At 39.0% G+C, this 27,142-nt stretch overlaps 3 protein-coding genes and 1 long non-coding RNA gene across 5 annotated transcripts; 1 reads left to right on the top strand and 3 right to left on the bottom strand.

The window, feature by feature from the left end:
- Nucleotides 1–54: 54 nt before the first annotated feature.
- On the top strand, nucleotides 55–3,500 carry oip5 (opa interacting protein 5). Its single transcript, XM_086182021.1, has 6 exons — nucleotides 55–70; nucleotides 163–487; nucleotides 1,369–1,435; nucleotides 2,170–2,292; nucleotides 2,430–2,511; nucleotides 3,300–3,500. Exons 2-6 carry the CDS (start codon nucleotides 319–321, stop codon nucleotides 3,408–3,410), a joined length of 552 nt encoding a protein of 183 aa, XP_086038147.1. The 5' UTR covers nucleotides 55–70; nucleotides 163–318; the 3' UTR covers nucleotides 3,411–3,500.
- A 1,280-nt stretch (nucleotides 3,501–4,780) lies between these two features.
- On the bottom strand, nucleotides 4,781–9,087 carry LOC147246214 (uncharacterized). The gene is made up of 2 exons (XR_015109879.1): nucleotides 8,788–9,087; nucleotides 4,781–8,026 (listed from the first exon to the last, which is right to left on the bottom strand). It is a non-coding gene; the product is annotated as an uncharacterized LOC147246214 (long non-coding RNA).
- A 765-nt stretch (nucleotides 9,088–9,852) lies between these two features.
- chp1 (calcineurin-like EF-hand protein 1) lies at nucleotides 9,853–16,865 on the bottom strand. Of its 2 annotated transcripts, XM_086183102.1 has the most exons (8): nucleotides 16,832–16,865; nucleotides 16,391–16,438; nucleotides 15,279–15,351; nucleotides 14,213–14,293; nucleotides 13,728–13,852; nucleotides 13,579–13,640; nucleotides 12,202–12,324; nucleotides 9,853–11,628 (listed from the first exon to the last, which is right to left on the bottom strand). In XM_086183102.1, exons 1-8 carry the CDS (start codon nucleotides 16,848–16,850, stop codon nucleotides 11,575–11,577), a joined length of 585 nt encoding a protein of 194 aa, XP_086039228.1. In that variant the 5' UTR covers nucleotides 16,851–16,865; the 3' UTR covers nucleotides 9,853–11,574. The 2 variants fall into 2 exon arrangements, with proteins under 2 accessions (XP_086039228.1, XP_086039226.1); XM_086183100.1 differs by lacking the exons at nucleotides 16,391–16,438; nucleotides 16,832–16,865 and adding an exon at nucleotides 15,691–16,111 and having other exon boundaries at nucleotides 9,871–11,628.
- Nucleotides 16,866–17,515: 650 nt separating this feature from the next.
- On the bottom strand, nucleotides 17,516–26,124 carry lgmn (legumain). The gene is made up of 14 exons (XM_086183099.1): nucleotides 26,041–26,124; nucleotides 25,580–25,745; nucleotides 25,350–25,447; nucleotides 23,385–23,466; nucleotides 23,198–23,280; nucleotides 23,035–23,110; nucleotides 21,936–21,998; nucleotides 21,702–21,768; nucleotides 21,112–21,230; nucleotides 20,154–20,243; nucleotides 19,823–20,032; nucleotides 19,479–19,649; nucleotides 18,194–18,261; nucleotides 17,516–17,947 (listed from the first exon to the last, which is right to left on the bottom strand). The coding sequence occupies exons 2-14, from the start codon at nucleotides 25,721–25,723 to the stop codon at nucleotides 17,905–17,907; spliced, it is 1,314 nt and encodes a 437-aa protein (XP_086039225.1). The 5' UTR covers nucleotides 25,724–25,745; nucleotides 26,041–26,124; the 3' UTR covers nucleotides 17,516–17,904.
- Between the last annotated feature and the right edge of the window lie 1,018 nt (nucleotides 26,125–27,142).

Raw genomic sequence — 27,142 nt, 5'->3', positions numbered from 1 at the left:
TTTTTAATCCTTTCCTTTTTAAACATAATTTTGGAAAAAATGCCATCGTCCATCGATGAACGTTTAGTAGGTCATTATTTCACTCTTTAGTGACTCATTATTTTATCAAGTGAATGTTCATCGGTCGAACGCGGCCATTTTAAATATGTCATATTGATCCAGAGGTGTCAGCAAATCGCAGGACGGGGAAAAAAAAGAAAAAAATCGCAGGACGGGGAAAAAAAGAAAAAAAAATCGCAGGACGGGATTTCCTGTTGACTTCCTGGATTCAAATCCTCAAGCGCGCTAAGAAGCTAGGTTCTTTAACACTCCGCAAATATGGAGTTTGATGCGAGTGTTTTAATCAAACGTAGCGATGACATGAAGCTTCCCTCTGAGACAGATCAACAGTTGATGACCCTCCATTGTAAGCACTGCAGCACGGTTTTGGCAGACTCCCTCGGCGTTTGTGGAGAGGTCAAATGTATGGACTTCATCATGTGTCTGAGTAAGTTCACTTAAAATCTGATTCGTAGTTGTTGATTCCAGTAAATAATGCAAATAAATGTACCTGCTGTTGCTGTACACAGCGGTGTGGTGGTGGGCGAGATTTGTGTCTGATACTGTCCATGAGACTCAAAACACAAGATTTCATAGTTGAGATAAACACAACAACTACATATATTTTTTCATTTACAAAATAAATTACAGTTTTAGGGCAAATTCAAAGCAAAATGATATTAAAAAATATCAGTAGCCAGTCTGTAGCAGGGTTCACATAGAGAGGTAAACAACCATTCACGCTCACAGGCAAACCTACAGGCAATTTAGAGTAGTCTCCATTTAACCTTATAAGCATGTTTTTGGTATGGGGGAGAAAGCCGGACTACCCTGAGAGAATCTACACAGACAAAAGAGAGAACATGCAGGAGCCTACATATTTAAATTATATTGTCATTACATCTAGTGGCCCAAATCACATCTAACTGTGACTCCAATTTGGTTGCTGGGCCCCTCATTGGCCAGCTTTTGACAGTCTGGCCTTTCTTTTTTTGGTCCAACTTCTGTTTCCATACAAATGTAACATCTCTATTTGTTTTCTTGAGTGAAATATATAAAAAATCATATTCTATTTACCAACCATTACCATTTACTGGTCGCCAGTCCGTCACAGGGCGATTACTGTGCAGTCCATCATAAATGTTTAATAATATTCTTTTACAATAATACACCACAATATCTGAACCTTTTTAAATAGAAATGGGTTCCAGCTTTAACAAAACTAGAGTTGAGTGGTGATGACAGCAGATCATGCATAGATTTTCCTATACAGTTTGTGGTAACTGCTCGCTGTACAGTATTTTGACACTGCTGTTCGTCTTCCCTCAGGAGTTACCAATGATGTGGTTGTCAGTGGTAAAATGGAGTCGGGTCATGAAGGAAAACTGGCTAATTGGTGGGTGAACAATTTTTTTTAAAGACATTATAATGTCATCTTGGTTTTACCAACTGGGTGCTCTTGTAAAGAGGGACTGTCTTCTATTGTTGTCTTCAACCCTGAAGATGACACCCTTGTGTACAAATTTACAGGCAGTCCATACAGATCTGTCTTTAAACCTGTAATTTGAGTCAGGACCCCCCCCCCCCAACACATTTTAATAAAGGCAAAAACCTAAAGATAGGCAACAAATGGAGGCAACCTTTTTCAATTTTTTTTCAAACAGGATGGAAAAAATATCAAGAGAAATTAAATATTCAAGGAGTGATAAGGAAACTATAAACACATGAGCAAGAGTGAGGAAGTGAGGTGCAGTTCCCTAAAGAAGGGAAGATTCAGTCCACGGAGGGTTTCAGAGGATAATAATGAGCGCATCAGCAAGACAATCACGGATTTTATTTACGAAAGGCTTGCATGCTAACTCAGTGCATAGCCTGCGTCCATCAAATGGACATGCCTGATAACCATATCTCAAGACCACTGATATTACCTTTCACTGGTGAGTGTAGTGGCATGATGATTCTAAAGAATTTTTACCATAGGTAAAACTGACTCAAAGTGCAATGAAAAGCCAATCTCCTTAAACAAAAAAAAGTGTTTTAAAACCTGTTTAATACAGTTTTTTTTCTTCTGCAACATTTTGTGAGAAGCAGTTAGTGGGCAGTGTATTCACCACCCCCGTTCACTTCCAGCATCTACAGTTCTGTTAAGTGCCGTAACTGCTGCAGTGTTCTGGGGAAAGTCGTTCACGCCACCCCATTACATATGGCCATGATTCGCTCCATCTTTCTTCTCCTCAAAGCCAATATCAGCTGGTAAGCCTCGACACCTCTGCTGAGCACACTGAGCATATTGACTTCACATGTGTTGCTGTCAGGAGTTATGAGGATTGGCTTTATTTCCTCTATATGGACTTCATCACAATGTTTCCTTTTCCTGTTTTTATTTGCAGTTACATCCTCAACAGCAGTTCAATGGTGAAAGCAACTACACTCACATTTGATCTGAAGCCACTTGGAGAACGCATGAATGAGGTGAGACAAAACTGTGAATGGCTTCATGTAAATAAGATGTAATGATTATGGTGATCCTGACGAAGACCAGAAACGAGCTTAATACTTACAAGCACGATACAATGAATGATGGTGGGTGGGAAGTGTTAGCATACCGCCATCAAAAGTCTTCTAACACAATTTTCTACAAAATGGCTGGGCATTCACAAATCATACACGTTGTAATAATTTCAAATTATGGGAAGCTATAATTGTAGAATCAGATTCATAATCAGAATTACTTTCCCAACTGTAACTTGGATATACACTAAAAGCTAGTTCCAATGTGCCTAATAGCGATGTTTTATACAAACCAAGTTATATAAGTATAGGCAAAGACCATTTTAAGGTAAATGTATGTGTGATGACCTTTGATGGAGGTGTGCTAACACTCCAAGGTAGAGTTGCTAATGGGTATATTTAAAAGTTAAAAGTCATATAAAAGTTGTCAAATTCTGTAAAGTTTTGTGTTCTTTTTTATTGAGATTAGAGAATAAGGCATTATGACTTATTTTTCACCTTGAGATATACACAGACCTTGTTTAACGGGTGATTAAAAAAATGTATCTGTTTTAGCTGGACTGAAGAACCATTTTAGTGCAAAAGGAAGTCAGAACTTGAATTTTCAATTTTGGATTTTTCTCTGTGTGCTCGGCCGTGACGTAATTAGTCGTCTACAAGGAAAATCCAGGCAGGAATGAACGATATTATTAGGAAAAACCCAGATGTATAAGTGTGTAAGCACAAATTTCTTCTCTTTTTCACTGCAGGTGAGATTGCAGATTGAAGCACAGCTTGATCACCTGATGCACATGAGGAGTAGACTGTTCAGCAGTAGCATTGCAAGCCAATCAGACAAGCAGGGTGCACATGCAGTGTAGACTTCACTCTGTCCAGGTTCTCCATTGACTCCCCCTTAGTCTTACTTGTGTTGTATATTATTGTTTGTTCTGTGTTTCCATTAAATAGTTTTAGACAATACAGTTATTCCTGCCTTGTTCTTTCTTCTTAGGTTTGATCAATGTGCACACATGGATTGATTTCATCCCGTTCGGATATTTTTGTTTAACCGCAAGTTGCGTGAAGCGGAAGGGGACCGGGGAGCGGGATGAAGACGCGAAGGAGAGGATTAGCCTATAAGGGGAAAAAAATAGCGGGACTGGAGGACAATACAGAAATAATCATGCAGATGTTTGAGGAAGGAAAAACGCATGGCGAGATTTCCTGGGCGCTTCACTATTCCTCTCCTTCGTTGTCTGTTACTATACGTCTCTTTCATCACACCAGTGATGGAGTTTTTCCTCAGTCGATGTGAGGGTCTAAGGGCAGAGGATGTTGTTATGATGCCATGTGAAGCCCTTTGAGACAAACTGTTTGTGATAACGGGCTGCACAATAAAATTGCCTTGCCTTGCCTTGCCAGTGCGATGAAAGTCCGGTCCCCTTCCCCAAATATCTCCTTTCTGCTTCAAGTTGGGAAGAGGTGGTATTGTACATAAATGCATGATTGTCATACATCAATATGAGTGAGAACCTGGTTCAACCAGCAAATAACCATAATAATCTGGTGACAGAGGAAAATCTGATGTTTTCAGCTTGATACAGACATTTTCATCATGCAGTAATTTGTGTTTCCGCTCTTTGTTGCATCTTGTTTCCCCCTCTCGTGGTCATGGAGTGTGATGCATTGCATTTTGTGTGTGTTCCTCAGAGTGCACATCCATCCATCCATCCATCCATCCATTTTCTTCCGCTTATCCTGTTCAGGGTCGGGGGGGGGGGGGGGGGGCTTTCCCAGCGGCTTTCAAGCGAGAGGCAGGGCACACCCTGGACAGGTCGGCAGTCACAACCATATCGATTTTTTTTTTCATGCAACCACTTTAATGTGCAATGTATAAAGTCAGTAAAGAGGAATATTGAGACTTCCAGTTGGCACCATGCTGCATTTTATTGCTGAGTTTCTGATACAGAGATTTCTTTTAATTAATACAAAACCAGACAAGAGGCTCACACATAATAAGCATGCCCGTTTCCTCCCTCTGGAGTGCATAGTTTCTACACAGTCCTCCACCTCAGTGGAAAAGTTGATCAACAAATCATTTATCATCTTACATAAGTATTTCGACTTTTGTTTTTCTTTATTTTTTAAATTGAAATGTTGACCCATTCACTACTGTGGTCACGGTTGTGTTTGACACATCAGTATAAAGAGCAGAAATATTTTGTTCTTACTCTTGGGTTTTTTTTTGGGGGGGGGGGGGGGGGTTTATACCATGACTATATCTCAGTCTGTAAAACCAATTCAAAGCTACTTCAGCATGCTTGCTACTATTTCAAACAATTGTCCCAAACCATGTTAAAGAACATCTGATAGGAACATTTCCACACCCTAACAACACTCATTCACATTACAAAGTTGGATTATTGCATGCAATACAAATCATTCATTTTTCTGCTAAATCATGCATATTTTTAAACCCATATATTCAAGTTGCTAAACGCCTACTTGCTTAGAAATTGAGGTTTTTATCCCCACGAAGAGCATTACAGAGTTCTTAAAACACAAAAGTCATGACAGGATGATGATGGTGCAAGTCAGTACATAGAAAGTGCTTTTCAAACAAGTTTGTTCAGTCTTTTGCAGCCACAGAGTTACTTAGAGTCCATGTTTCTAAAGGAAGGGGAGGGTTTGGTGCATGTTAAGAGGCTACAAGTATTTAATTGTAATTATTGTATGTACGATAAAGCATCTCTTGTGTTTGGTAGGAAAAGAATACAAGGCAGGAAAGTATTTAATTTGAGATATGGTGCTACAGCTCTCCTTATATATATGCTTTTCTAAAGGAAAGATCCAAAACTGTTATAGGTGGAAACGTTATACAACACGGGGATATGAATTTAGATAGTTGATGTTGGCATAAAAAAGAGGAAGGGGATTCTTTCAACGAGAGATAACATAATCTTTTAATACTTACACCCTGGCACTAAACTCATGCATTATTGTAGGTTATTGCTTCTAAAACTCTAATCCAATACAATTTTATGGATTGAAATTAACATTCGCAATCCTCATACTATGATGTGTTATGTACAATACAATTGAACTGGAAAAAACTTCTTGGAGTAAAACACTACATTGGATCCCTATCAATTATATTACGATTGAATTCTACAACATTTCCCATTATGTCTCATTTGTGTTTTGGCTGGCACATAAACATAGTGGCTATGTGCTTGTTTTAGGCATCGAATGATTATCAAATCCAGTATTCAGCATTATTACAATTATCTTTTTTTAAATAAATTAGATTGCCAATAAAATGAGTACATTTAAAATCTGCAAAAAAAAAGACCCTAATTTCAGCAAAAAATTTAAATCAGGGAGCTATTTTCAGTTAGCTCAATGAGAAATGGTTCTTGCACTTTTTTTAAGACAATGTTAAAAAATTAGCTTATGCCTTCATGCATTTCTGGGAAAGTTGGGCTATTTTGAATTTTTACATTAAAATTTTCAATTTTACTGCAAATGTGTAGTTTCCAAAAATTGGTTTATTGGTCTCATTATTAATCATTGGTATTTGCCCTTGACAAACACATTGGTTGACCCTTAATTCGTTTCAGTTCTTGTGTGTATGAATACAAATGAACTCATTCAGCATGTTTAAAGCTGAGAATCCAATAGACATATACAACATTTAGTTTTGTTTAACATATAACTGATTTATTGAATCAGTACATTTTAACTGTGAAAGTGTCTAATTCATTTGGATCTTAATCACCTATTCTACATCTTATAAGTAGACCTTGCAATTGTCTTTTCAGGCAAAGCTGTGCCTGAATATGGTTTGTATCAACCTTTTAATTTCCACAGTTATTTTTGGTTTTCTGAAACTTTATACTTCGTGAAGCAAGCATCACTACTAGTCATGCATGGCAACTATAATGGTGGCACCACAGTACCGCTAAATAAGCTAATGCACATGAGTCTATACATATCTTAATGGAAGACATTGGTGATTTTGTTGCTTTCAAACAACTTGTCACTTGTTTATACAATATACAGTTTGGTCAACAACATGACAGTTAAGATCAAATATTGCACAAACCCCGGAAAATTTGAGTTTTTTTTTTTTTTTTTTTTTACACAAAATCAAAAAAGGTAAACAGGATTATTGAGAGCAGGGTTACTCAAGGTAGGAACGAATTCAAGATGAAAACTGAAATAAAGCTTCACTTTGAGTATCTCTCACCTTGGATAAAATGGTGCTGGACAAACTGAGAAAACCATGTTTTTTTGGACTGTTTGTCTCACCATTCATGGCACTTAAGTTTAAATTCTGTCACTCCTTGTGCAGAAATTTGTGCTTGTGTTGTTAGAAAACATGGCATGGGATGGTTTTTTTTTTAGGGAGCTCAGGAGCATGAAAGCTTGTAAACACATGAAAAAACACACAAGCAAGGAGGACGGACAAAATGTAGAGAATGTGGAGGAAAAACTACCCTATATGGTGGTTGTAAGTTTTTTTAAATTATTAATTTATAAAAGGGGAGAATACCACATTTGTTGGCTGCAAAATTTGAGCTAAGATTAGGTCATAAGATCAAAATTGCCATTTCTTCCTCTACCTGGAACATAAAGCAGGAGGGAGAAAAGCAAAAACAACACTTAAAATACAATCAAGGAACTTTCCTTGAAACAAATGCATAGGGGACCAGAGTTTGAGGGAGTCAGAAAATCAGAACTGAGTTCATCAAGAGGTTTTTTTGGGCTACTTTGTTCTTTCAAAAAAAAAAAAAAAGTAAAAATAAATTTGTGAATATCAAACAAAACCCCTACCTTATCCAGGAACAAGGTAAAACTGCTGTGGCGCTTGACTACCATGAGGCTACTTGTACTGATCTCACTGGTGTTGGTTATGGCAATGAGGTAGCACAAAAGGATGACACAAATCAATTCAATTACAGGCCTGGATAGTTGCTACAGTATCTTGTGTCTTACTCCCTTCCATAAAAAACATAATAATTTGTTCTTTATCAAACTGCTTTGATCTAATTACTGTTTGGGGACTGTTTTGTACTTACTGGGAAAGAGTTAACTATTTTTTCATTAAGCCTGATTAGAATCGTTGCCAAATCTAACCGAAAATCTCCGCATTAAGGTTTTCTGGCAAACGCGGCCAGATCGTATGTGTTAAGCTACATGTGTGCATCCTGAAAGTCAGACAGATCCTCACTAATGATCAGGCTGCAGACAGAGAATAGGACTGGAGGGGATGTTGCGGTAGAGATGAGGCCAATGTCCCAAGAACCAGGGGAAGGATGATGCCCATGTCCCAGCAGCCCACAAAAGGTCATCTTCACATCGTCTCATCATTCTTTGCTTGCACAGACCCAGGCGGCAGCAGAAGTGAGCTATGTGTCAGTTTGGTATGAAAAGAAGACATCCCTCCCAGTCTGGTCCAGCTGCTTTCTCAACTGCAATTACCAGAACATCCATCCTAGAAAAAACATTCACACAATATTACCTATTTTACAAAGTTCAGTTATAATTTGTAAATTTAAGATAAGAATTTTATAAATAAAATAATAACTGAATTTCTAAGTTTCTCATGCCAGTTATTTTCTCTTTCTATTGGTACTGATGTCAGAAATAATTTGGCCGATCTTACACGTTGACAGATAAACATCGACTACTGCCATCTTTAACGAATGCCGTCTTATTAGCCGAAGGCAGATAAGTAGTCAAATTTTGGCCAATACCAATATATTGATACATCCTTGTGAAAAATCTGAGGGGCGAAAATGCACATTTGATGCCTGTAAAAAATGGTGACGCTGGATATGGGAGTGATGTGCACATAATGATGATTAAAATGGTTACCGATGGATTTCTAGTGATGAACTAGTTTGCTAATAGTTTCATCTCTTGTATAGACAAATTCCAGACCTGCTAGGTAGATGATGACTGATCTAAAGGCTCCCAAAATAATATGACAGCGAATTCTATATTTTCTGGAACGCATGTGTTTTCCTGTAAATGTATGTTTTGGTAATAGGTTGAGTCCACCAAGTGTTACTTGATGAGACTCAAAGTTAAGGCCTTGGTGCAACGTCTTCCAGCTGAGTTGTCTGATTTTACAGACAGTGGCTCGACAATAAGATAATTTTCGCATTTACAGAACGATGGCATGTTTCCTAAATTAGGAGAGAGTGCGGGTTGCTGCTGGTGCACAAGCTGACGTTAGTAAACAGCACTGACCTTGGTGGATGGTCCGGAATTATGCAGATATCCACAGTGATGTGAGCTGCAGCTGCACACAATGGTAAACATATGCCAGGGGGATTTCTTCCTCAATGACACATTTATGTCAGCCCTATCGGTCACCCTTTTCCTTACAGAGGGAATCCACCTGTCGAAGACATAATAATTGGAGAAAATGCCGAATCAGTTCTTCTTAATAGAGGCCCGGAGAAGAGATGAAGAAGACCGAGGAAACCGCCCCCCACCCCCAGTCCCCTTCTCGGCATAGTCTCTGCTCTACGCCATTTTCGCTCTTCTACCACGAGCAAAGAGAAGAATGAGCAGCGATTGACACAGAGATGTGTCAATCAAGTTGACTCCCGCCCCGGAAGATCTTTTAAAGCGTTAGCTTAAGACCGCTATCTGCGAGAAATGTTATTCATGTCCAGGTAACTGCTGAACACTATTGATTTAACTAGTAAAGACTACTTTGATAGTTGATTATTCATCCTTCACGCCTAATATTCACGACTTCCTTCTTCACAAAAGTCTATTCATTATATCGCTATTTGGCCATCGATGGCACAACTTTGGGATTTCTCCAGACTAAAGCCTGTAAACGATTTTTGAAGATACAATACGACTTCGTCAACCTCGAAAATATTTATATCAATTGCAGTACCAGTCTACTCAATTACTTGCAAAAAAACAAGAATACTTAATAGCTATTTTGATCATATATCATTCCCCCCTTCACAAATATTCTTTGTCATTAAATTTCATATGTAGCTATTGGACTGTTACTATGGTATTTTGTTTTTCCTGACAAAAGACAGGACTTGATTCCTTAATCCACAAAAATAGTAATTTCAGGACCACGCTAAATCACTTTTTATTTTCTTATCATCACATTGCTTCTGACAACCTTGTAAGAAAAATAAGATCTTCTCTGAAAGCATTAACTCAGAAAAAAATACCAACATTTGTCGGCCAAAGTAGTGTTTCAAAGACATTTTTGAGAGCTGATGTAGAAATAGTAGTATGACATTTAGTGGATGGAACAAGGAAGAAAACTGCTTGCAAACTGTTGGGCTCCAATTATATTAAATTATTCTGCACCTAAGGGTAATGTTTCTAGCCGGAGCTCAGAACTCTCTGCTCAAACAAAATCCTCAGTTCAGCACCTGCCTTGTCGGGTCATGGATCTGCATGCTTTTTATTTTCAGGGTTAAATGACATGGTCATATGACATGGTCATACTGTTGGCTATGCATGCACTATGAAACTCAATTTTACATAATCTGACCTGGACCACATTATTTGTGCATCCAAATATTCAGTCTATTGACTACAACAGCTGCAAAAAGCAGTTCACAATAATAACCCAATAAATTACACAAGGCAAACATGGCACTTATTTATTCAAATCAAATATGTGAATCGCTTTCATAATAGACCGACATTGTATAACATGAATCCTTTTTGATTTATAACCACAATTAATACATTGCTGAAGTTTTTCTTTCTGCACTCACATGATTTTAACAAACTCATGTTAAAGATTTAAGTTTGACATGTCCACTCCTTTTCATGTATATGAACCTATACATAAAATATTCTTCACTTAATAAGCTGTAGTATCCGGAACTGGTTTGATGGGGAAAAGAGAGAAAAAAAATGTGCATATAATCACCAAACACTATTTCTCAGCCGATTATTTAAGAGCAGCATAGCACGTAATCTTGGGTTTATGTGCGTACTAAATGGTCCACAGACCAATTTTTACTACAAGGATCTGGCTCTGTTAATCAGAGCTATATTAAGTCTCAAATTAGGCAGGAAAAACCTTTACATTTTTAAAAATGTATTACATAGAACAGTTGATAGGGAAGACACATACTACTCAAAGAGTCTTTAACATCTTGTGTGACACCTTCATTTTTACCACAATTTGTTGAAACACAAGCCACAGCTTTTAAATTGATTAGCAGGGTTAAAAAAAAAAAAAAAAAAACATATTGAAATAGGAGTGGCTCTCAAATGGTTACTGGAGGAATGGTCACACTCGCTATGGTTGATGTCTAGCCATTCAAAGTAGGGATTACAATCTGTTGGCAGTAAGCCTAAAACATAAAACAAAAACACCAACATGGCCATAAGTTCCTGTTGACTAGTGAGAAAGTGACTTCCCAAGAATCAACCAAAGCCCTGGCACTTCAGTGAATAAACCACTAAAAATGTGTGGAAAGGGGTGCTGTTACTTCTATGGACAAACTGACAGATGTCTGGTCAGACTAGCTCTTCTGCAAGTCAGAGAGAGAGGGAGTTAAAAGAACCTGTTAGCATTAAAAACACTGTTTTGGACTTCAAGTCACACATCTTACGAGTTTCACTTTGAACCATTGCATATTTATGCAGACAAAGATGCAGTGTGTGCCAAGTATCCATGGAAGAGCAGGAATAAACTTACTCACTGCAACAGCAAAAAGCTTTATTGTACTGCGCTATAAAATCATGTGAAAGTGGAACAGCAGTGGCCCTCTAATAAATAAGGTTCCATCACTGGGAAGAAAGTACATAGTAACATTGCATAAAAACAACAAAAGGCACGCAACTTTTCCCTTTGTTTACAGAGCGATGCAAAGGCAGAAACTCAAGATGTATGACACGATCTACCAAATGCTTGTCTGAGAGAGTACTAGAGTTGTGGGCCACAGCCGCCTGCTGAGAAGCTGGATGGGATTGTGTCCTGACATCAACCAACATGTTGATTTACCAAAAAAAAAATAAAATAAAATAAGTAACTCAGTGCAGGAACCGGATGCTCATCTTCTGTTCCACATCCACCTTCTCCAAGACCTAAGAAAACAATCAGAATATCAAGTTTAGCTGCCAAAAGCTAGTACATTTGTAGATTGCAGTTGTGCAATGTCTAATAGAGACAGCATGATAATTTCAATCTCATGATTAAGGGTTTTGTACAGTAGTTACAGGAAATCATTGAAAAATTAAATGTAACAACGTAACATTAAACAGCTTTCTGGCTGTTTCGTCTGTGACAAAATATCTGAATTATTTTCAAACATTTATTATGTTTGATCTGCTTGGCCTATCCATCCATCTTTTATACCACTTATCTGTTAAAAGTCGCAGGGTGAGGTGGAGCCTACCCCAGGCCAAGGTGCACCCAGGACAGGTTGCCAGCCCGTCCCAGGGCCATCAGGAGCAATAAAGGGCTAGTATCTTGCTCAAGAATACTTTGACACCGTCACCAGGGGAAGTGAGGATCGAACCAGCAACCCTTGAGTTGCTTAACTGCCACTCTACCTCTGAGCCATGCAGCTCCTTTGATCTGCTTTGTATTTTGTTTAATTTTCTGCTGTAACACAGCAGTATACAATATGTATATAATCTATATGAGGATGGCCTTGCCTTTATAAATTCATTGAAGGAGATTGAGTTATCTCCATTTGTGTCAGCTTCCTGGATGGTCCTGTCAGCGATGCTGCCGAGCTGTTCATCTGAAATGTTCACACCAACCATCATTCTTAAGACCTGTAAAGAAAAAAAAAGTATATTACAATAAATATTCAATTAATAGATATTTTATTAATAATTATGATTCTGCACAAATTTAAGCCATACACAAGGTAATGTGCAGTTTTTGGAGTTACATGGCAGGTCATCAGCAGCTACACTTAAGTGACAGGGCAAACAGTTTTATGTAGTGGAAAAAAGTTGCACAAACATATTTTTCAGCTCCGCATTTAGATTGTTACAGACTTTAACCAGGTGACAGAGAAATGTTTTGTGCAAAACAAGAGATCTGTCTGAGTCATATAACTCCAGAGCTTATAGCAATTACAGGTCACACAATGTCACTGAAACCAAAAAGCTTCACACAGGGACAACAAATAACAGAGTGGGAGCAGAGAAAGACCAAATACAGGATATTACTTTGTTTAGGAAATATCAACCCATAGTTAAGGGAAGATATCACACCATGATCAACACAAGGGTGAAGTCTTGTTGTCAGCGTGAAAATCCCTGTCTCTCTGGCGCTCTTTGGGCGTGTTTCCACTAGCTCGCTTCGGCTCAGTTTGGGTCGTTTTGGCCCCGTGGACACGGGGCCCAACACAGTACTAACTGTTATTATTTTGGTCCCTGCTCCGCTGGGTTTCCAAGTGAGCCGGGACTAAAATGTGACGTAAACACATAGCAGGACGCTGACTGGGTAACTTACCCGCTTACGTTGTCTACTCTGCACCATCTTAGCCTCGGTGGAATACTGGTCAATCGCTTGGTATAGTCTTTTATACTTTTCCTTGGTTGTTCTGTTTTGCCGCTTTAAGCCTTGCCTGTCTGTCATCCCTTACTTTTAGTTTAAGTAAAAAACCACTGACCAAGCAACAGGCACCACGCTGCTCCCATGTCCTCCATTGTTATTGTTGTGTCACACACAAATTACGCCGGGGAACTCTCGGCCGGTGAGTCCACCCACACTGACGTGGTACCAAATGCTAGTGGAAACACACCCGTACTGAGCCGTACCGACCCGACCCCACCCAACCTGACCCGAAGTGAGCCAGTGAAAACACGCTCTTTGACACTGACATTGCTCAATAGCATTTGCTCCCTTGGTAAAGATGGAAAGAATAGCAAATCTGAGATTTTTAGAAATCATAGATTTTTAAAAACAAAGTCACATCTGAAAAGCAATTGTTATTTGTTTGCTGTGCGTAGAGCAATTGTTTCTACAAGCCGTACTGTGATTCAGCAACGTATTTACACAACAATTAATTCACTCACCTGGAGCAGCTCATCCCGGGAGATTTTGTCATCCCTGTCCAGGTCATACAAACGAAAAGCAACTGGTGGGAAAAAAAAAGTTATTAGACACAAATCTGGTGAAATCCTGTTAATGTTAATGACAGTGCTCAATGATCTTAGTCACTCACATAGCAGCTTGTTTGTCCTGCTGTTGAGGGGCTCGCTGGTGGGGTTCTTGTTCTTCTCATTGTCCTCAATCGGTCGAAAGTGAGCCAAGGTCCGCATAAAACCCCTGAAATTTACCTGGTCCTCCCTGAAAAACGGAAATAAAATTACAACCTGATAAATGTCATCACTGGGGATAATAATTATTAACTAAAGCTAGATAACAGAAAAATGACCTTTTGTGTCTGATCAGATTACCTCAGTGGGTAACACAATGAAATAGAAGTAGGTAACCTAGCACCACTTCACAGACCCTCCCACCGCTGTTCTTAACTTGATTCATTGAGAAAACAACTGAAAGAATTCAACACAGTGGCTAAGATGAAGATAACGGTAGAAAAGACTAGATACAAGCAGCCACAACTAAAAGGCACAAAAGCCTGATTCAGTGTTGGCACTGGTTTGTGGTGGTTGTGACACCAAGGAGTAAATAATAAGAACAGCTCACCCTTCGGGAAAGAATGCATTGATGATTCTGTCTCCTAGAGGATTGATGGCCAACTCTGGGATCCTCTGGAAGTCTTCTCGACTGCACACATAAGGAGATATCATGGAGTGAAGGTGCAACATAAGACAGTTAGTGGAGCTATGAGTTAGTATTTGGGTTTTTGTCTACATTCCAGCCCAAACCAGCATTGTTCAATCCTAGTAAGTATTTAAATCAGTGCTCTGTCAGGTTGGAAGTTTAGAAAAGAAGTTGGCCTGATGGGATTAATGTATAATATTACTGTTGTGACAACTGATGAATGATAAAGTCACCTTGGATCTAAATGAGGCTTTACTTTACTGCATGCTGGTACTAAAAGCTTCCGGGCAAGGGCAAGTAGAGTCAAGAATTGTTATATGTAAACACAACATCTTTCAAAAGAATGACTTTTACAAAACCACTGAACCAAAGTCTCAAACTTCAGCCTATGCAACATTAACACTTTTCCCCCACGGGGATCAAAAGAGTATTCTGATTTTGATTAATTATTACCTGTTTCTTTACCTATTATTTGTCTGCTCAGATGGAGGAAGTGAGAGCTTGGAGTTAATTACAAACTGAAGAAATGTCACATGGAGGTCCTAGGTGAATACTCAAAACCTGCCTGTGCAAAAATAAACATTTCCTAGCGATCACTGTGGAACCTGATTAAAAATGATCATGCTCAACTGTGACAGTCCACCTTTATTTATCGTAATAACAATACAATGTCACTAAAAAAAAATGAAAAATTAATTAGCACGGTTAATATGTCTTACTAGAGACTACAAAAGTCTTACTATGGATAATAAAATAACTCTGAATGCATATCAATCCAAATCCAGCGATCCATTGCATTATGGACAGCAAAATGTTTAAGTAGACAGACACAACTCAGACGAAGCCAGTGTCAAGCAAGCATCATGGTCAAGTATAAACAATTATAAAAGTGAAGGAAAACTACCTGCTGGTTTGACCCGTTACCTGACAAATGGCTGGAAAAGGAACAAAGCATATCTGGAATCTGGCTCTAATTATAATTACTTACCTGAGGGTGCCGTTTTCTCCCTTATCCAGACTGGTGAAGCGGCTGTAAAGGCGCGTGATCTGACTGTGGGAAACTGAAGGGAGGACACAAAATAAGTTCAACCACACAACCAAAATAAATACATGAAATGTATTATCCCCTCATTAACCCACGAGTCAATCATGGCCATCAGAGGTGACACTGACTAACTTCCATGTCATTCAGCAGGCGATTGCACTTTGCTCTTTTTAAGTCATGCAATTAATGCTATGAACATATTTTCCAGTAATTTAGGGGACATTTCATCCATTAGCTTTGGGAACTGCTAAACCGTAGTGACTGGGTAATAGTTAGCGTATTAGCATAAAGGTTAACTTATTGGTGTTTCAGTCTTTTTCAGCACAGTAACTCAATTTTTCTTAACTCAACTTACAACCAGTCTCCTTTTTAATTTCCTCGATTTCCTCTTCTCGGAGTAACGTGGACGCTCGGGATCCCATGGTGTAATGTTCGCAACCAGCAGACTTGCGCAACCAAGCCGGACAATATCGATATTCCCCTTAGCCAACGAGCTAACCTGGGGAGCTAACAGCTGCTTCGCTCCCTGCAAAAGCTGAATATTCAGCGAGCGTTTAACTCAACAAAGGGTTGTCCGTCTACCAGACGATGTAACTCTACGTGTGACTTAGGTCCCTCTACAGGTTGTCAATGATCAGTCTGTGTTTTCATTTCAAGAGAAGAATTTCGTTCCGTTTCGGTCTGGTTATCTTCCTGTTTTGTGAAGAAGTGGGTGGGTTGAAGAGGGCGGGGATGGACTTGGCGTATTCGGGTAGCCGAGTAGCTTGCCTGCTTAAAATTCAGCAATACTTCATCCTGAATGCACGTTTGTATTTCACGTTAAAGTATTATTGGCTCAGTCAAATTAAATAACCATAGTAAGAGAAAACCAGACGTTGAATCCCCTGACATATTTTCTACCATATGAAATCCCATTCTTTGTTTAAATAATGGTATTATTTAGGGGCGTGGCATTACGAAGCCGTCATCAAATCCTAAAAAAAAAGAATACATTAAAAAAAACGGTTGTGTGCTTTTTAAAAAAAATAAATTTAGTTTCGCAAGTCAAAACTTACCAGGTTGTTGTTGCAATTTAATTATTTCGAGAGGAAATCTTTTGTTACCTGAAAGTGAAAAGAATTTGTCAATACAAATCAGCTGGGACATGCCAGGATTCGTTGCGCGGGTATTTAGGTCATAAATCAATTTTTTTTTTAAGAACTGATGGTGGGCCTGTTGAAAAATTCACCAAAATAACTACAGTTCCCTCAGGTCACATGCGATCCAGTTGGCTTTAGTATTTCACGTCTGTTCACTTAGCGCCATTATCAGTTGAAAATCTGGTCTTATGTCCAAGTCTCTGAGTCTGGCTTCCTTTAAACAGCACTACAACCATACAAAGATGCTAGTGTAACTGACTACGTCGCAGAAATTGACTGAGAGTTAGTCAATAAAGTTACCTCTACATCAATAATATACAAGTCTTTACATAAGGTCTTTTCTTTCAAAGCAGTTACTTGAACATAGAAAAGGCATGTATCGTCTTCGTCGTCCACCGCTTATCCAAGTCCGGGTCGCGGGGGCAGCAGACTCAGCAAAAAAAACAACAACTTGGCCCCCCTCTCCCCAGTGACTTCCACCAGCTCTTCCGGGGGAATCCTGAGGCCAGCCAAGAGATTTAAATCCCCCAGCGTGACCTGGGTTGCCCCGAGGCCTCCCCCCGCCAGTGAGACATGGCCGAAAAACCTCCTGAGGGAAGTATCCTCACCAGATGCCCAAGGCACCTCAACTGACTCCTTTCGACATGGAGGGGCAGTGGCTCTACTCTCTGAGTCCCTCCCGAATGACTGAGCTTCTCACCCTATCTGTAAGGGAGCCAATCTATCTATCTATCTATCTATCTATCTATATTTGTATATCTATCTATCCATCTACACACACACAGAGACACACACACACACACACAGAGTGCTACCAGCTCAGTAAGGTCAGTTGCTTGGGAACCAGGGCAACCCGATGAGAAGTGGAACACTGGAACAAGAGACACTTGGATGAGGGTGGAAAATACAGAATCGTTGGAATGCTACGATATGAGTGATCCTAGAGAGAGGGGTTATACGCAGAGAATGCGGGACTTATGGAGACTTCACAACCCACAATCTAACAAAGAAACAACAAACAACAACAGAGGTACAAGAAGATACCTTTTGGAGCAGTTTTATTCTTTAAAGTTTATTTGAAGTTCCTTTGTTAAGGCTTTGATAAACATTCAATGTAAATTGGTTTGAACTTCAGATCTCACATACACAAGGGAAGTCTTCAATACCACAATAAAGCTGAGAGCAAAACAAAATTGTCTGTTCATTACAAAAAAAATCAGTCAAATATCATTCACAAACCCTTCAAACCAATAGTGCAATTCATCATAAATGATTTTAAAAAATCTCTGTAAAATCAAAAAACAAGTTTAAAAAGAATTACTATGTATTGACATGTCAATGCCATTTCATACTAATATCCAAGCAGTGCACAGAGAAACTCCGTCCTCTCAGGTTGTCCCATGTGAAGAACCAGACTTGTAAAAACCTGCTTACTTGTTCAAATGACACACAACGTCCATGGCTACTTTGATTCTGAGGAGTGAATGAAAACAAAATTACTTCCAAAGGAAAAGAGAATGCGTTATAACTGTGTCTTCTGTTTGTTTCTCTATCTGAGGTATGTCTTCACACCACCATTTCTTCTTAATGTTGTGAAAACAAGGACAAGTATGATGATAATGTTCACAATAATGAATTCATGCAAATTTAGCCACTAACCTAAGATTACATTTTTTTAAACTTAGATGAAAACGTTGTGTCATGTTAAGGACACCATACCTGTCTGCAGGGTATCCTCTCTCACACAGATTCACCAGAGCGTACAGATGTCTCAGAGCATACTCAAACTGAAACAAAGAAGACACAATATGTGACAAAAATGCCCCAAAAAAACAAACACCTTTTTCGATATTGTTTTACTGGATTATTGTCAAAAGGAAATCATATGATCAGGATGAAAAATCTATCGTGAACGCCTCTCGGTACAACCAAGTGTAGTTAAAACAACAGAAATTACAGCCTCAAAAAAGACAACAAAAAAGCAAATCTTTAAAACGGTTTAAAATATCAAAAAAGGAACATTACAATCCTTGTGAAGGATTTAGATTCTGCAATTTTGAAATCACTGACTGGTTCCGCAACTTCAGCTGAAGTCTTTCAGTGTGAAAGGAACAGTGATAAGAGCAGAAACCAGTGACAGCAAGTGAGCATCAACTGACCATGAAGCATCATTAACTGTGAGAGCTGCTATTTTCTGAAGTAGCTAACCTCAAGCACCTGCTACCTAACATGTAAGCCGTATTTATTTTTATTGTTTGAACCATGTTAATTAATTGTTAATTCAGAGCAGCCTGCAATAAAAACTAGACATGTTTTTTATTTATGAGGTCATGTTTATTTATGCAAGTTTCTGTGGTCTCTCGGATCTAAATCTCAAAACTTGTTGACCTGCTTTGTGACAGAAATGTCTGGGGATGGAACAGTACCTCTGTTGAATGGGCCTTTGCACCTTTGCATAGGAATGTGCCAGTTTTTGAGTCATACCAAAGAGCAAGAGGATGGTTAAACTTGATATTTAAATTAAACATGAGGGGGCAACGGCATGGCTTGGAGGCAGAGTGACTGTCTAGCAACCCAAGGGTCGCGGTTTGATCCTCACTTCCCCCGTTGACCATGTTGAAGTATCCTTGAGCAAGATATTGAGCCCCTAATTGCTCCTGGACAAGTGGATTAGAAGATGGATGGATGGATGGACGATTCCACTATGTGACACTAGAGAACACAAACCAGCTGTGTCTTTGGACAGTGGGAGGACACCAGAGTACCTGGAGAGAACCCACACAGGCACAGGGAGAACATTCAAACTCCACACAGAAAGCCGGGACTCGAACCCGGAACCTTCTTGCTGTGAGGCATCAGTGCTAACCACTGCACGACTGTGCCTATGGTGTTGCAATATGAAATAGGTAAAAAAATATCATGTGAACCATCAACATTTTCTAAACTTAAATAGAAAACTGTGGCCATGTACTTGGAGCAGTGATAACTGGTTTTGCAGGTCTACCTCAGTTTTGTGCCAGTTGAAACAGTTGTGCTTGTAGTGGTTGACTGCAGCCTGGTAGCACTCGTGGTGGGACAGGTCAGCTCTTTCACTCAGAACCTCCTCTGCCATCAACTTGTCACCAGTCACTCTCTCCACAACTTGAAACATAATGTCAGCCAGAAGCTCCCTGACCTGGATACACAGACATATATTCACACACCATTAAGACATCTGTAACATGGGAACAGCCATGTTAAATTCTCAACACACATGTCTGCGTGATGAATCTTTTTTGCATGCTGACTTAGATGCTTGAGCAGTCAGCAACAGAACAACATTCAAACTAGCTAGTATTTTTTTTTTACCTTGAGGTGGGCATTTATTTCCATCAGCAGCCCCCTTGCAACGCTGATATCATTGGAGGCCATCATCTTCCTCTTGAGGATGGCCAGAGGAACATCAGGGCTCGGAGTCAGGTCAGGATTTACAATCGGCTGCAGGGACATTGGAGGAGTTTGTGGGTGGTTTGCCTCTTGTTTCCCCTGAAAGGCTGCAACCTTCATGTGTGCCAGAGTCTGAGCAGAAAATAAGACACCAAGAACAAAGGAAATTAACAAAATTTCCCTCCTCCTTCACTTCTCTATCAGTCAGCCCAGGGAGACATCAACTCAGGTAGTAGTGGATCTTTTATCCCACCTTATTTCCATACTGCTGAACATGGCTGGTGTTTGTGTGGCTCCTGACAATCTTGAACTGCTTCAGCAAAGTTTCTTTTGTCAGGTCCTCCTAATAAAATAAGGTTGGAGGAAAAACAACATCACAAACAAATAGATGCAACTGAATACCTATAATTCAAATGTTATTTGAATTTTGAAGTCTTTCATACATGTCAAGTTGAAAATAAATGTGTTTGATGCAATGCAGTTTTGTACAGATTCCACTCTGCTGGTTAAAAGCAAAGACTAACGATTATCAGTTCCTGTTTCTGAGTATTTAAACCCGGTGCCTGGCGCTATAAATAAATGTTTCATTTCATTTACACAGTTGAGGTTTTGTGGTTGAGCCTTTCTGTGTGGAGTTTGCATGTTCTCCCTGTGCCTGTGTCGGTTCTCTCCAGGTGCTCTGACTTCCTCCCACAGTCCAAAGACATGCAAATGGGGACTAGGCTAATTGATACTCTAAACTGACTGTAGGTGTGTCTGTGAGAGTAAATGGTTGTCTGTCTATATCTGTCTATCTAAAAGGACCAATTCCATTCCAAACTTTACCCTTACTGAGCCTCATTGTGTGACAGAATGTTAAAGTGAGACTCAGATTTGTAGTTTAAATTTTTTTTGATAAAAAAACAGAAAAAGTCATATACATTGTGCTTGCACATAGATCTAACTTTCTTAGTTCATTGCAAAATATATCTGATCCAAACAGAACTTTCCCACATACAGGCAGATCCATATCGATTCTGATTGAAACTTTGTCCATTTAACTTATGTATGTCAGTTTCTCTCTGCAGGTGTGTGGGACTTTTATTCAGTAATTAATCACCTTTTACTTAAGTGGTAAATGTAGAGAATAACTTGTATTTTTTTCAATTGGAGGACAACAAAACCATTAAAAACAACAAAATACTGTGTCATGATCCGGTTATGTCACACACCATATCAGAGTCTTCCATCCAGTTAACGCTATACCAGTCTCCCAGGTAGGTGTCTCTCTTTTCGTCATAGTAGCAGGCATAGGAGGATTCATGAGGGTTGGCAGCTGTGGTGGCATACACTGAAAAACACACAAATGTCAAGGTTTGGTGGAAAATGGTCATTTTTTTGACTGTTTGACAACCAAAACACTTGAAAGATGACAGAGTTCCAGAGCATAAAACTTTACAAGAGGACTTGAATTGTTCCTGGTAGTTGTTTTGAACCAGATGCAAGAATGGGATTTAAAGTCTGTGTGTTAAGACTGTAAAAGAGGAACATTAACCTCTGACTGTGTGTTTGTCACATGAGACCAAACACATGACAGAGTGAGTAAACTCAAATTATATGCTGACCTGAGTGTATGAATTACCATTAAACCAACCATTAAAACAAGTTATGTACCTTGACACAGAAGTGACATTAGATTTTCTTGCTGATGTTGGAATCTTTGTAGTGACTGACAATGACCAACACTTTTTACTGATCAAAGCTATTTCGTCATCTCTCACTTCACTGGAAAATGACACCAATAAAGTCAAGTACAACTCACCGTCAATGTCAGTAGGCAGGTGGTTCATCATTGACCCCGACTCGCATGCCTCGATGTACAACACCATCTGTCAGTGTGAGTGTTTGTTTGTGTGTGTAGGGGGGTTGTATGGTAAAAACAAAAACCTGTTAGGACCTGTTTCTTGAAGCAACATCATTTCCTGATTGGGGTTCACTGACCCAAATACTGAGGGACATGTAAATACATGTAGACCTTAAAACCAGTCACACATACCTTTTTGTATAACTTATTTTCATGCATGGATGAAATTGCGTCCTGGAGGTCTTTAACATGTAGCTGAAAAGAGGGGGGTGGGGGTGGGGGATGGAGTTTAAATTTTATTTTACAGTTTCAGACTCTAGTCCATCATATTATAGTTGTGTAAAGTAAAAAAGAAAAGTTTTAGTTATTGCGACTGTAACATGCTGATATTAAGGGAAGAGCCAGGAGAGAGGACAGATACCCTTCTCTTCTCTCTGATGCATTAGGGATGCCCACAGAGACTGACAACTCCTAGTTAGCCTAGCAAAATGAACGGTGGTGGATGGGAAGTGTTATCACTTCTGTCAAAATTCATCAAACACACTTTTATGAGATAACTACAATGGGGCTATGGATAAAATTTGCGATAAAATAATGTAAAATAAGGGGAACTACCGTTTTCAGACACACAGCTAGGACTCATTTTAAAATTTCTTTCCGAAAAGTTAGTTGAAACTACAAGCGTGACTGCAACGACCGATTACGTCTGACTTCTGGACAAACCAAGATCCTGAACCTAACTCTATGATGATTTTGACAGAGGTATGTTAACACTTCCCATTCATTGTGCTGAGTTAACTCATGGGCAGCAATTCTCTGTGGGTCTCAGCTCTCTATTGCAGCACAGAGGATGGTAAAAAAGCACTTCCCAAAAACTTAGTCTGCTTCCTTTATGAATTAGCTCAAAGTTCAGCTGTGATATTTGCTGACAAAGCAGAGCACTGCCAATAAAATATTGAGAGTGCCTCAATTTTAAATATCAAAAGAAAATTTAAAAATACAGGCTTTAAAAAGGACTTTAAAAATACCCAGCCTTGATTGATTGTAATTGATATGTAAAAAACTGGTACTGAACTGTAACATCAGAAATCTTACAGTTCAGTACCATATATTATATTCAAATATGTACAAAAGACAACTGTTTTTGAGATGCAGTAGAGTATTTCCAGTCAGGCTTGTGAGAGAAATATATCTGACAAATAAGTTGAACAACAACAGTTTGTTCCTGGTTTATTCTGCTTGGTCTACTAGGGTCAGGAATATAAGTAGGAGGAAGAAATAAAATGCTAACATCATCATTCGGGAAAGCCAGTATTCCTGGTGCCCCGTGGTCAGTGAAGTAAACAAACACGTGGTCATTGGGGCCACTGCCAAGACAAAGAGAGAAAGGCGATGAAATCCAGCCAAACTTAATTACTAAAATAAAAAACAGTTCAGATTGTCCTTTTTATCACCTCTTCAACACTTTTCCAGAGCCACCTTTAACTTTTGAGGAGTCGCCTGTTAGTACTGCCAGGAAGTTGCCAGGGCTTACATCCTGCAGAGAACACAAAACCAAAGTCAACCAAACATCTGGTTCTTCCACCATAATTTTAGTTTTGACCTGCAGCATTACGTATGTATTGGTGTTGAAGCACTCACATCGCCGGTATAATCTTTAGGAACTCCCTTGTACACATCTGTGCCGTTGGGCCTGTTGATTATAATCCCAGGGGTGGGATTTCTGGACAGAACAGACAGACAGACAGACAGACACAGAAGTGTAGGCAGCTGATAAAACCGCTGTATGATAAAAGGCCACAAACAAGGAAGATATAAACTTCTTCATAGTTATGCTACCTCAGCTTGACAACTATTTTTTTCATTGCGTCTCAAATCTGTATTTCGACTCAAAAGGATGCCTTTGCGCCCTCTCCTCTAACCAGTCACCACATTGGTAATATAATTCCCCCAACAAACCCTGAAAGAACACTAAAATGAGTTCCTTGTGACTCCTCTTACGCATCCCTTTAACTGATCTTGTCAGCAGTTCTGCTTCATGTGAATCCTGCTACAAGGACAGACGCGACATACCACACCATTATCAGAAATGCCAACATGAGTGTAATTTTTGAACCGACATGTTAAGTACGTTAAGGTCTATAAACTGTACAGTATATTAGGACTGCAATTGTATAAAAAAGTATAATAACTGTCTCAGAAAATATCTCAGTTTAAGAGTATCATGGTATTACATCATTATTATTGTGATCAGTTAGATTGACTTTTAAAAGGAATTGAAACTGTTTGGTGAAAAGATGTTACAACGACTCAGCCTTTTTTCTAATGAAAATGGAAAAAAAAAAACTATCATCATTATATATCTCAATAAAATGTGCACAGATGTAAGACTCTGTCCAGGTGTAGGAACAAAGAATATCATTGTAACCCTAAGTAAATGCGTCACAATTCCCTTTCAGCAAAAAGACTGTTCATTGGACCAGCATTCACTAGCCTAAGATATACCCTCTGTCATTAAATGGGACACAAAAGTGAAATTCCTAAAAGCAGAGAGGCTGAATTGCTGTTTTTTGAAACCCGGGTAAACCAGTTTAAAGAAAGCTGACTGATTTGTGTCCCTTTGGAAGAAGATGAGTTAGCTGTCTATTAGTTTGTACTCCCTGTTGCAACATATTCAACACAACAAACACACTGGAAACACTGACTCAATGACGTTAATAGGCAGACAGGATGAATACCAGCTAATTTTTTTTCTCTCTTAATAATATAAGTTATCACACAAACTTCACAAAGAACGGAAAAAAGAAAATCTAATAACTGGAATATTGAAAAGGTCATGTTAACATCCTGTTTTGATGGCTTTCTTGTTGTTAGAGCACTGAATCAAAATCAATCATCAAAATAATTTTTGTTGCATTTTCAAAAAGCATATATAATGGTTTACACATGAAGAATGCTGTAGCCCAATAGTGGGCTCAAATTAATGAGACTGTATCTACATTCATGTGAAAAAAAACAGCAACATAAACGCTGGTAGGGCTGAATAATTTTTTCAAATTGTTCAGCAATAAAACCCATGTCTGATGACCCATGACCCGAGTTTATGGGCTATCAATTAAACCTGTTCCAAATGATGTTAAAAGATGATAGTTGACTTAAAAAAAGATGTATGAAATAGCCATCCATTTTTCTTTTTTCCAGAGGTCTCAAACAAGCCCTCTTGGTTTTATATCTCTCTAGCATCTAATCATTTGTTGCTGTTTTTGTTTTTGCTGTTATAAATATGTGTTGTGTGCGCATATGAATAAACTAAAAAGATCAAATGAAAAATAAAATAAACTTTTTGGCTGTTGGGAAAAGGGCTACAGTAACCAATAAAGTTGGAAACTACAATTACATCTGAATATAAAAAAGGTGCTATATAGCATGTATAAGGGAGATATAAACCCATCTTCGCAACATAAATAATTGAAAATGTACTATTTTGACTAACAAGAAGAAAGCCCTAAACTACAGTGGAAGTGCTTTTTTGCTCTTAACAGGAAAGAAGTCAAGGTAACATAGATCTAGTTCTCTGAAACACACACAAAAAAGTAACCAACTCACTGTTCATCATGTGCCAAATCATCAAACATCATGACCACAATCTGTTCATCTGGTATGCCGTTCTTGTGGACAATCTGGTAGGCATGGCAAGCATCAGCCTGGAGAGCGGGGGTCACATTGTCACTACCAAGAGATTTTACAGAGGCTGGAACAACACCTATGTGCTTATCTGATTGTTGAGGAAACACTTTGCTTTTTCTAAAGGTGACATTGTAGTTTCCAGTTCTCACCTGATGTCTGTAGTTGTACCAGCCATTAGAGCCAGCCACGATCAGCACCCAGTTCTTGCCCGTGTCCTGCTCCTGCTGACTAGGGAAGGCACCGACCAGCCCGAGACTCAGGGCGATCACCGCGGACAGGAAAAACGTATACATATTCTCGCCTCCTTCGAGAATCCTCAGTGGATAAAAAGGATACCCAAAAGCAGTTACATTCACTCTTAGGAAGAGTTGCCGGCTGAACTTTGAGGATCCCACAAATAAGACAGAAAAAAACTCGACACCTGACTGCCTGGATGTCACATGATGACGATAACCATTATCGGACAGCTAGCTAATAGCACAGTATGCTCGCGAAACAGTCGAGTTTTTCAAAACAAACACGGAAAAAAATAAAAAAACTGTTCAAAATCCTAAATAGTAATCCTTTTGGAATCATACAAATTAAATAAATGAATTTTATTTTTATTTACCTGTCGTCAGCTGTGTGGAGAGAATCGGACCGCAGAGATTAATACACACACATCCCCGTCCACAGGTTTATACGTGACGTACGGGAAAAAACAGCAGTGGGAATGCCACACCACGGTAGCCAATCAGAGGGCGTGAGAGGCGGGGCCTTTGCGTAAACAGTCATGTGGTTAAGCATGGACGAGCTTTCGTTTCTGGTGGAAGCTATACCAGTTCAGATTTGTTATCAATATGGAGCGAACAACCATCGGGCCTTCTACCTCCAGAAACATGATTAGTGTGACACACTTTTGATCAGGAGCAAAGTCCATTATACATCAAGTGCTACTCAAAGAGAGTAAATGCCTTTTTGAGGTGATACATTTCAGCCACAATCTGTGCTGTAAGTAGTGCAAATGAACTCAAGGTGGAGTTAATTTTTTTCGAGGCTTTCGGCCGCAGTTCCCGGCTTTCATTCATGGTGATTGTGTTCGAATGAGGCTAAGAAGTCTGCCAAAATAGCTAAAATGTTCACATTTTCCTACTTGTTTCAGAAAACTGAAGCCACTCAGCTCAGGAAGCGTATCCCCACATATGACATGTAAATGGTCACTGACAGATTAAAAATCGGACTAAACCCTTTGGTTTACACGAAGAGCATGAAACTCAAAACAGAGATAAGTGAGAGATATCAGAATTCGAGGGAACCAAAGCAGTTTCACATTAACAAATAAGTGTTAATTTTGCACTTATTTTCAACTTTGGTCTTAGTCCTTTGTGTTAGTCTTCATCACATATATTCATCCTCATCCTGTTTTTATCTCATCAAGTTTTAGTTGACTGGGAGCCAGAGCAATTTAGTTATAGTCAAAGATGAATTCGACCATTTTAGTTGAAGTTTGACATTGATTTCTTTGAGATAAGCTTTGATTTGAGACATGATTTGATTTAGTTTTAGTTGTAGTAGTTTGACTAAAATGCAGTTTGTGTCATTTAATCAATTTGTTTTAGTTGAGAATATCTTAAAAATGTGTAAACAAAGTTTTCTTCAACAAAATAAACACTAAAAAACTTGCCATTTCAACCAAAAATGCAAAATTGAGATGTTTGAATGCAGAAAACTCA

The sequence above is a fragment of the Aulostomus chinensis genome, chromosome 17 (genome assembly GCF_037954235.1).
Source record: "Aulostomus chinensis isolate RoL2024-O1b breed Wild chromosome 17, RoL_Achi_v1.0, whole genome shotgun sequence".
NCBI classification, from domain to species: domain Eukaryota; kingdom Metazoa; phylum Chordata; class Actinopteri; order Syngnathiformes; family Aulostomidae; genus Aulostomus; species Aulostomus chinensis.
This window is presented reverse-complemented; position numbering and strand designations above follow the sequence as displayed.

Coding starts and splice junctions, on each gene's coding strand:
- chp1 (XM_086183102.1), bottom strand. Junction 12,325..13,578: donor CCCGGGATGAGCTGCTCCAG/GTGAGTGAATTA, acceptor TTTTCTTTACAG/GTCTTAAGAATGATGGTTGG. Junction 11,629..12,201: donor CCTTCAATGAATTTATAAAG/GCAAGGCCATCC, acceptor TTGTTTTCTTAG/GTCTTGGAGAAGGTGGATGT.
- lgmn (XM_086183099.1), bottom strand. CDS start 25,723: ATGTATACGTTTTTCCTGTCCGCGGTGATCGCCCTGAGTCTCGGGCTG. Junction 25,448..25,579: donor GGTACAACTACAGACATCAG/GTGAGAACTGGA, acceptor CCCGCTCTCCAG/GCTGATGCTTGCCATGCCTA. Junction 18,262..19,478: donor TCAACTGGCACAAAACTGAG/GTAGACCTGCAA, acceptor TCTTTGTTTCAG/TTTGAGTATGCTCTGAGACA.
- oip5 (XM_086182021.1), top strand. CDS start 319: ATGGAGTTTGATGCGAGTGTTTTAATCAAACGTAGCGATGACATGAAG. Junction 1,436..2,169: donor GAAGGAAAACTGGCTAATTG/GTGGGTGAACAA, acceptor GTTCACTTCCAG/CATCTACAGTTCTGTTAAGT. Junction 2,293..2,429: donor CTCAAAGCCAATATCAGCTG/GTAAGCCTCGAC, acceptor TTTTATTTGCAG/TTACATCCTCAACAGCAGTT.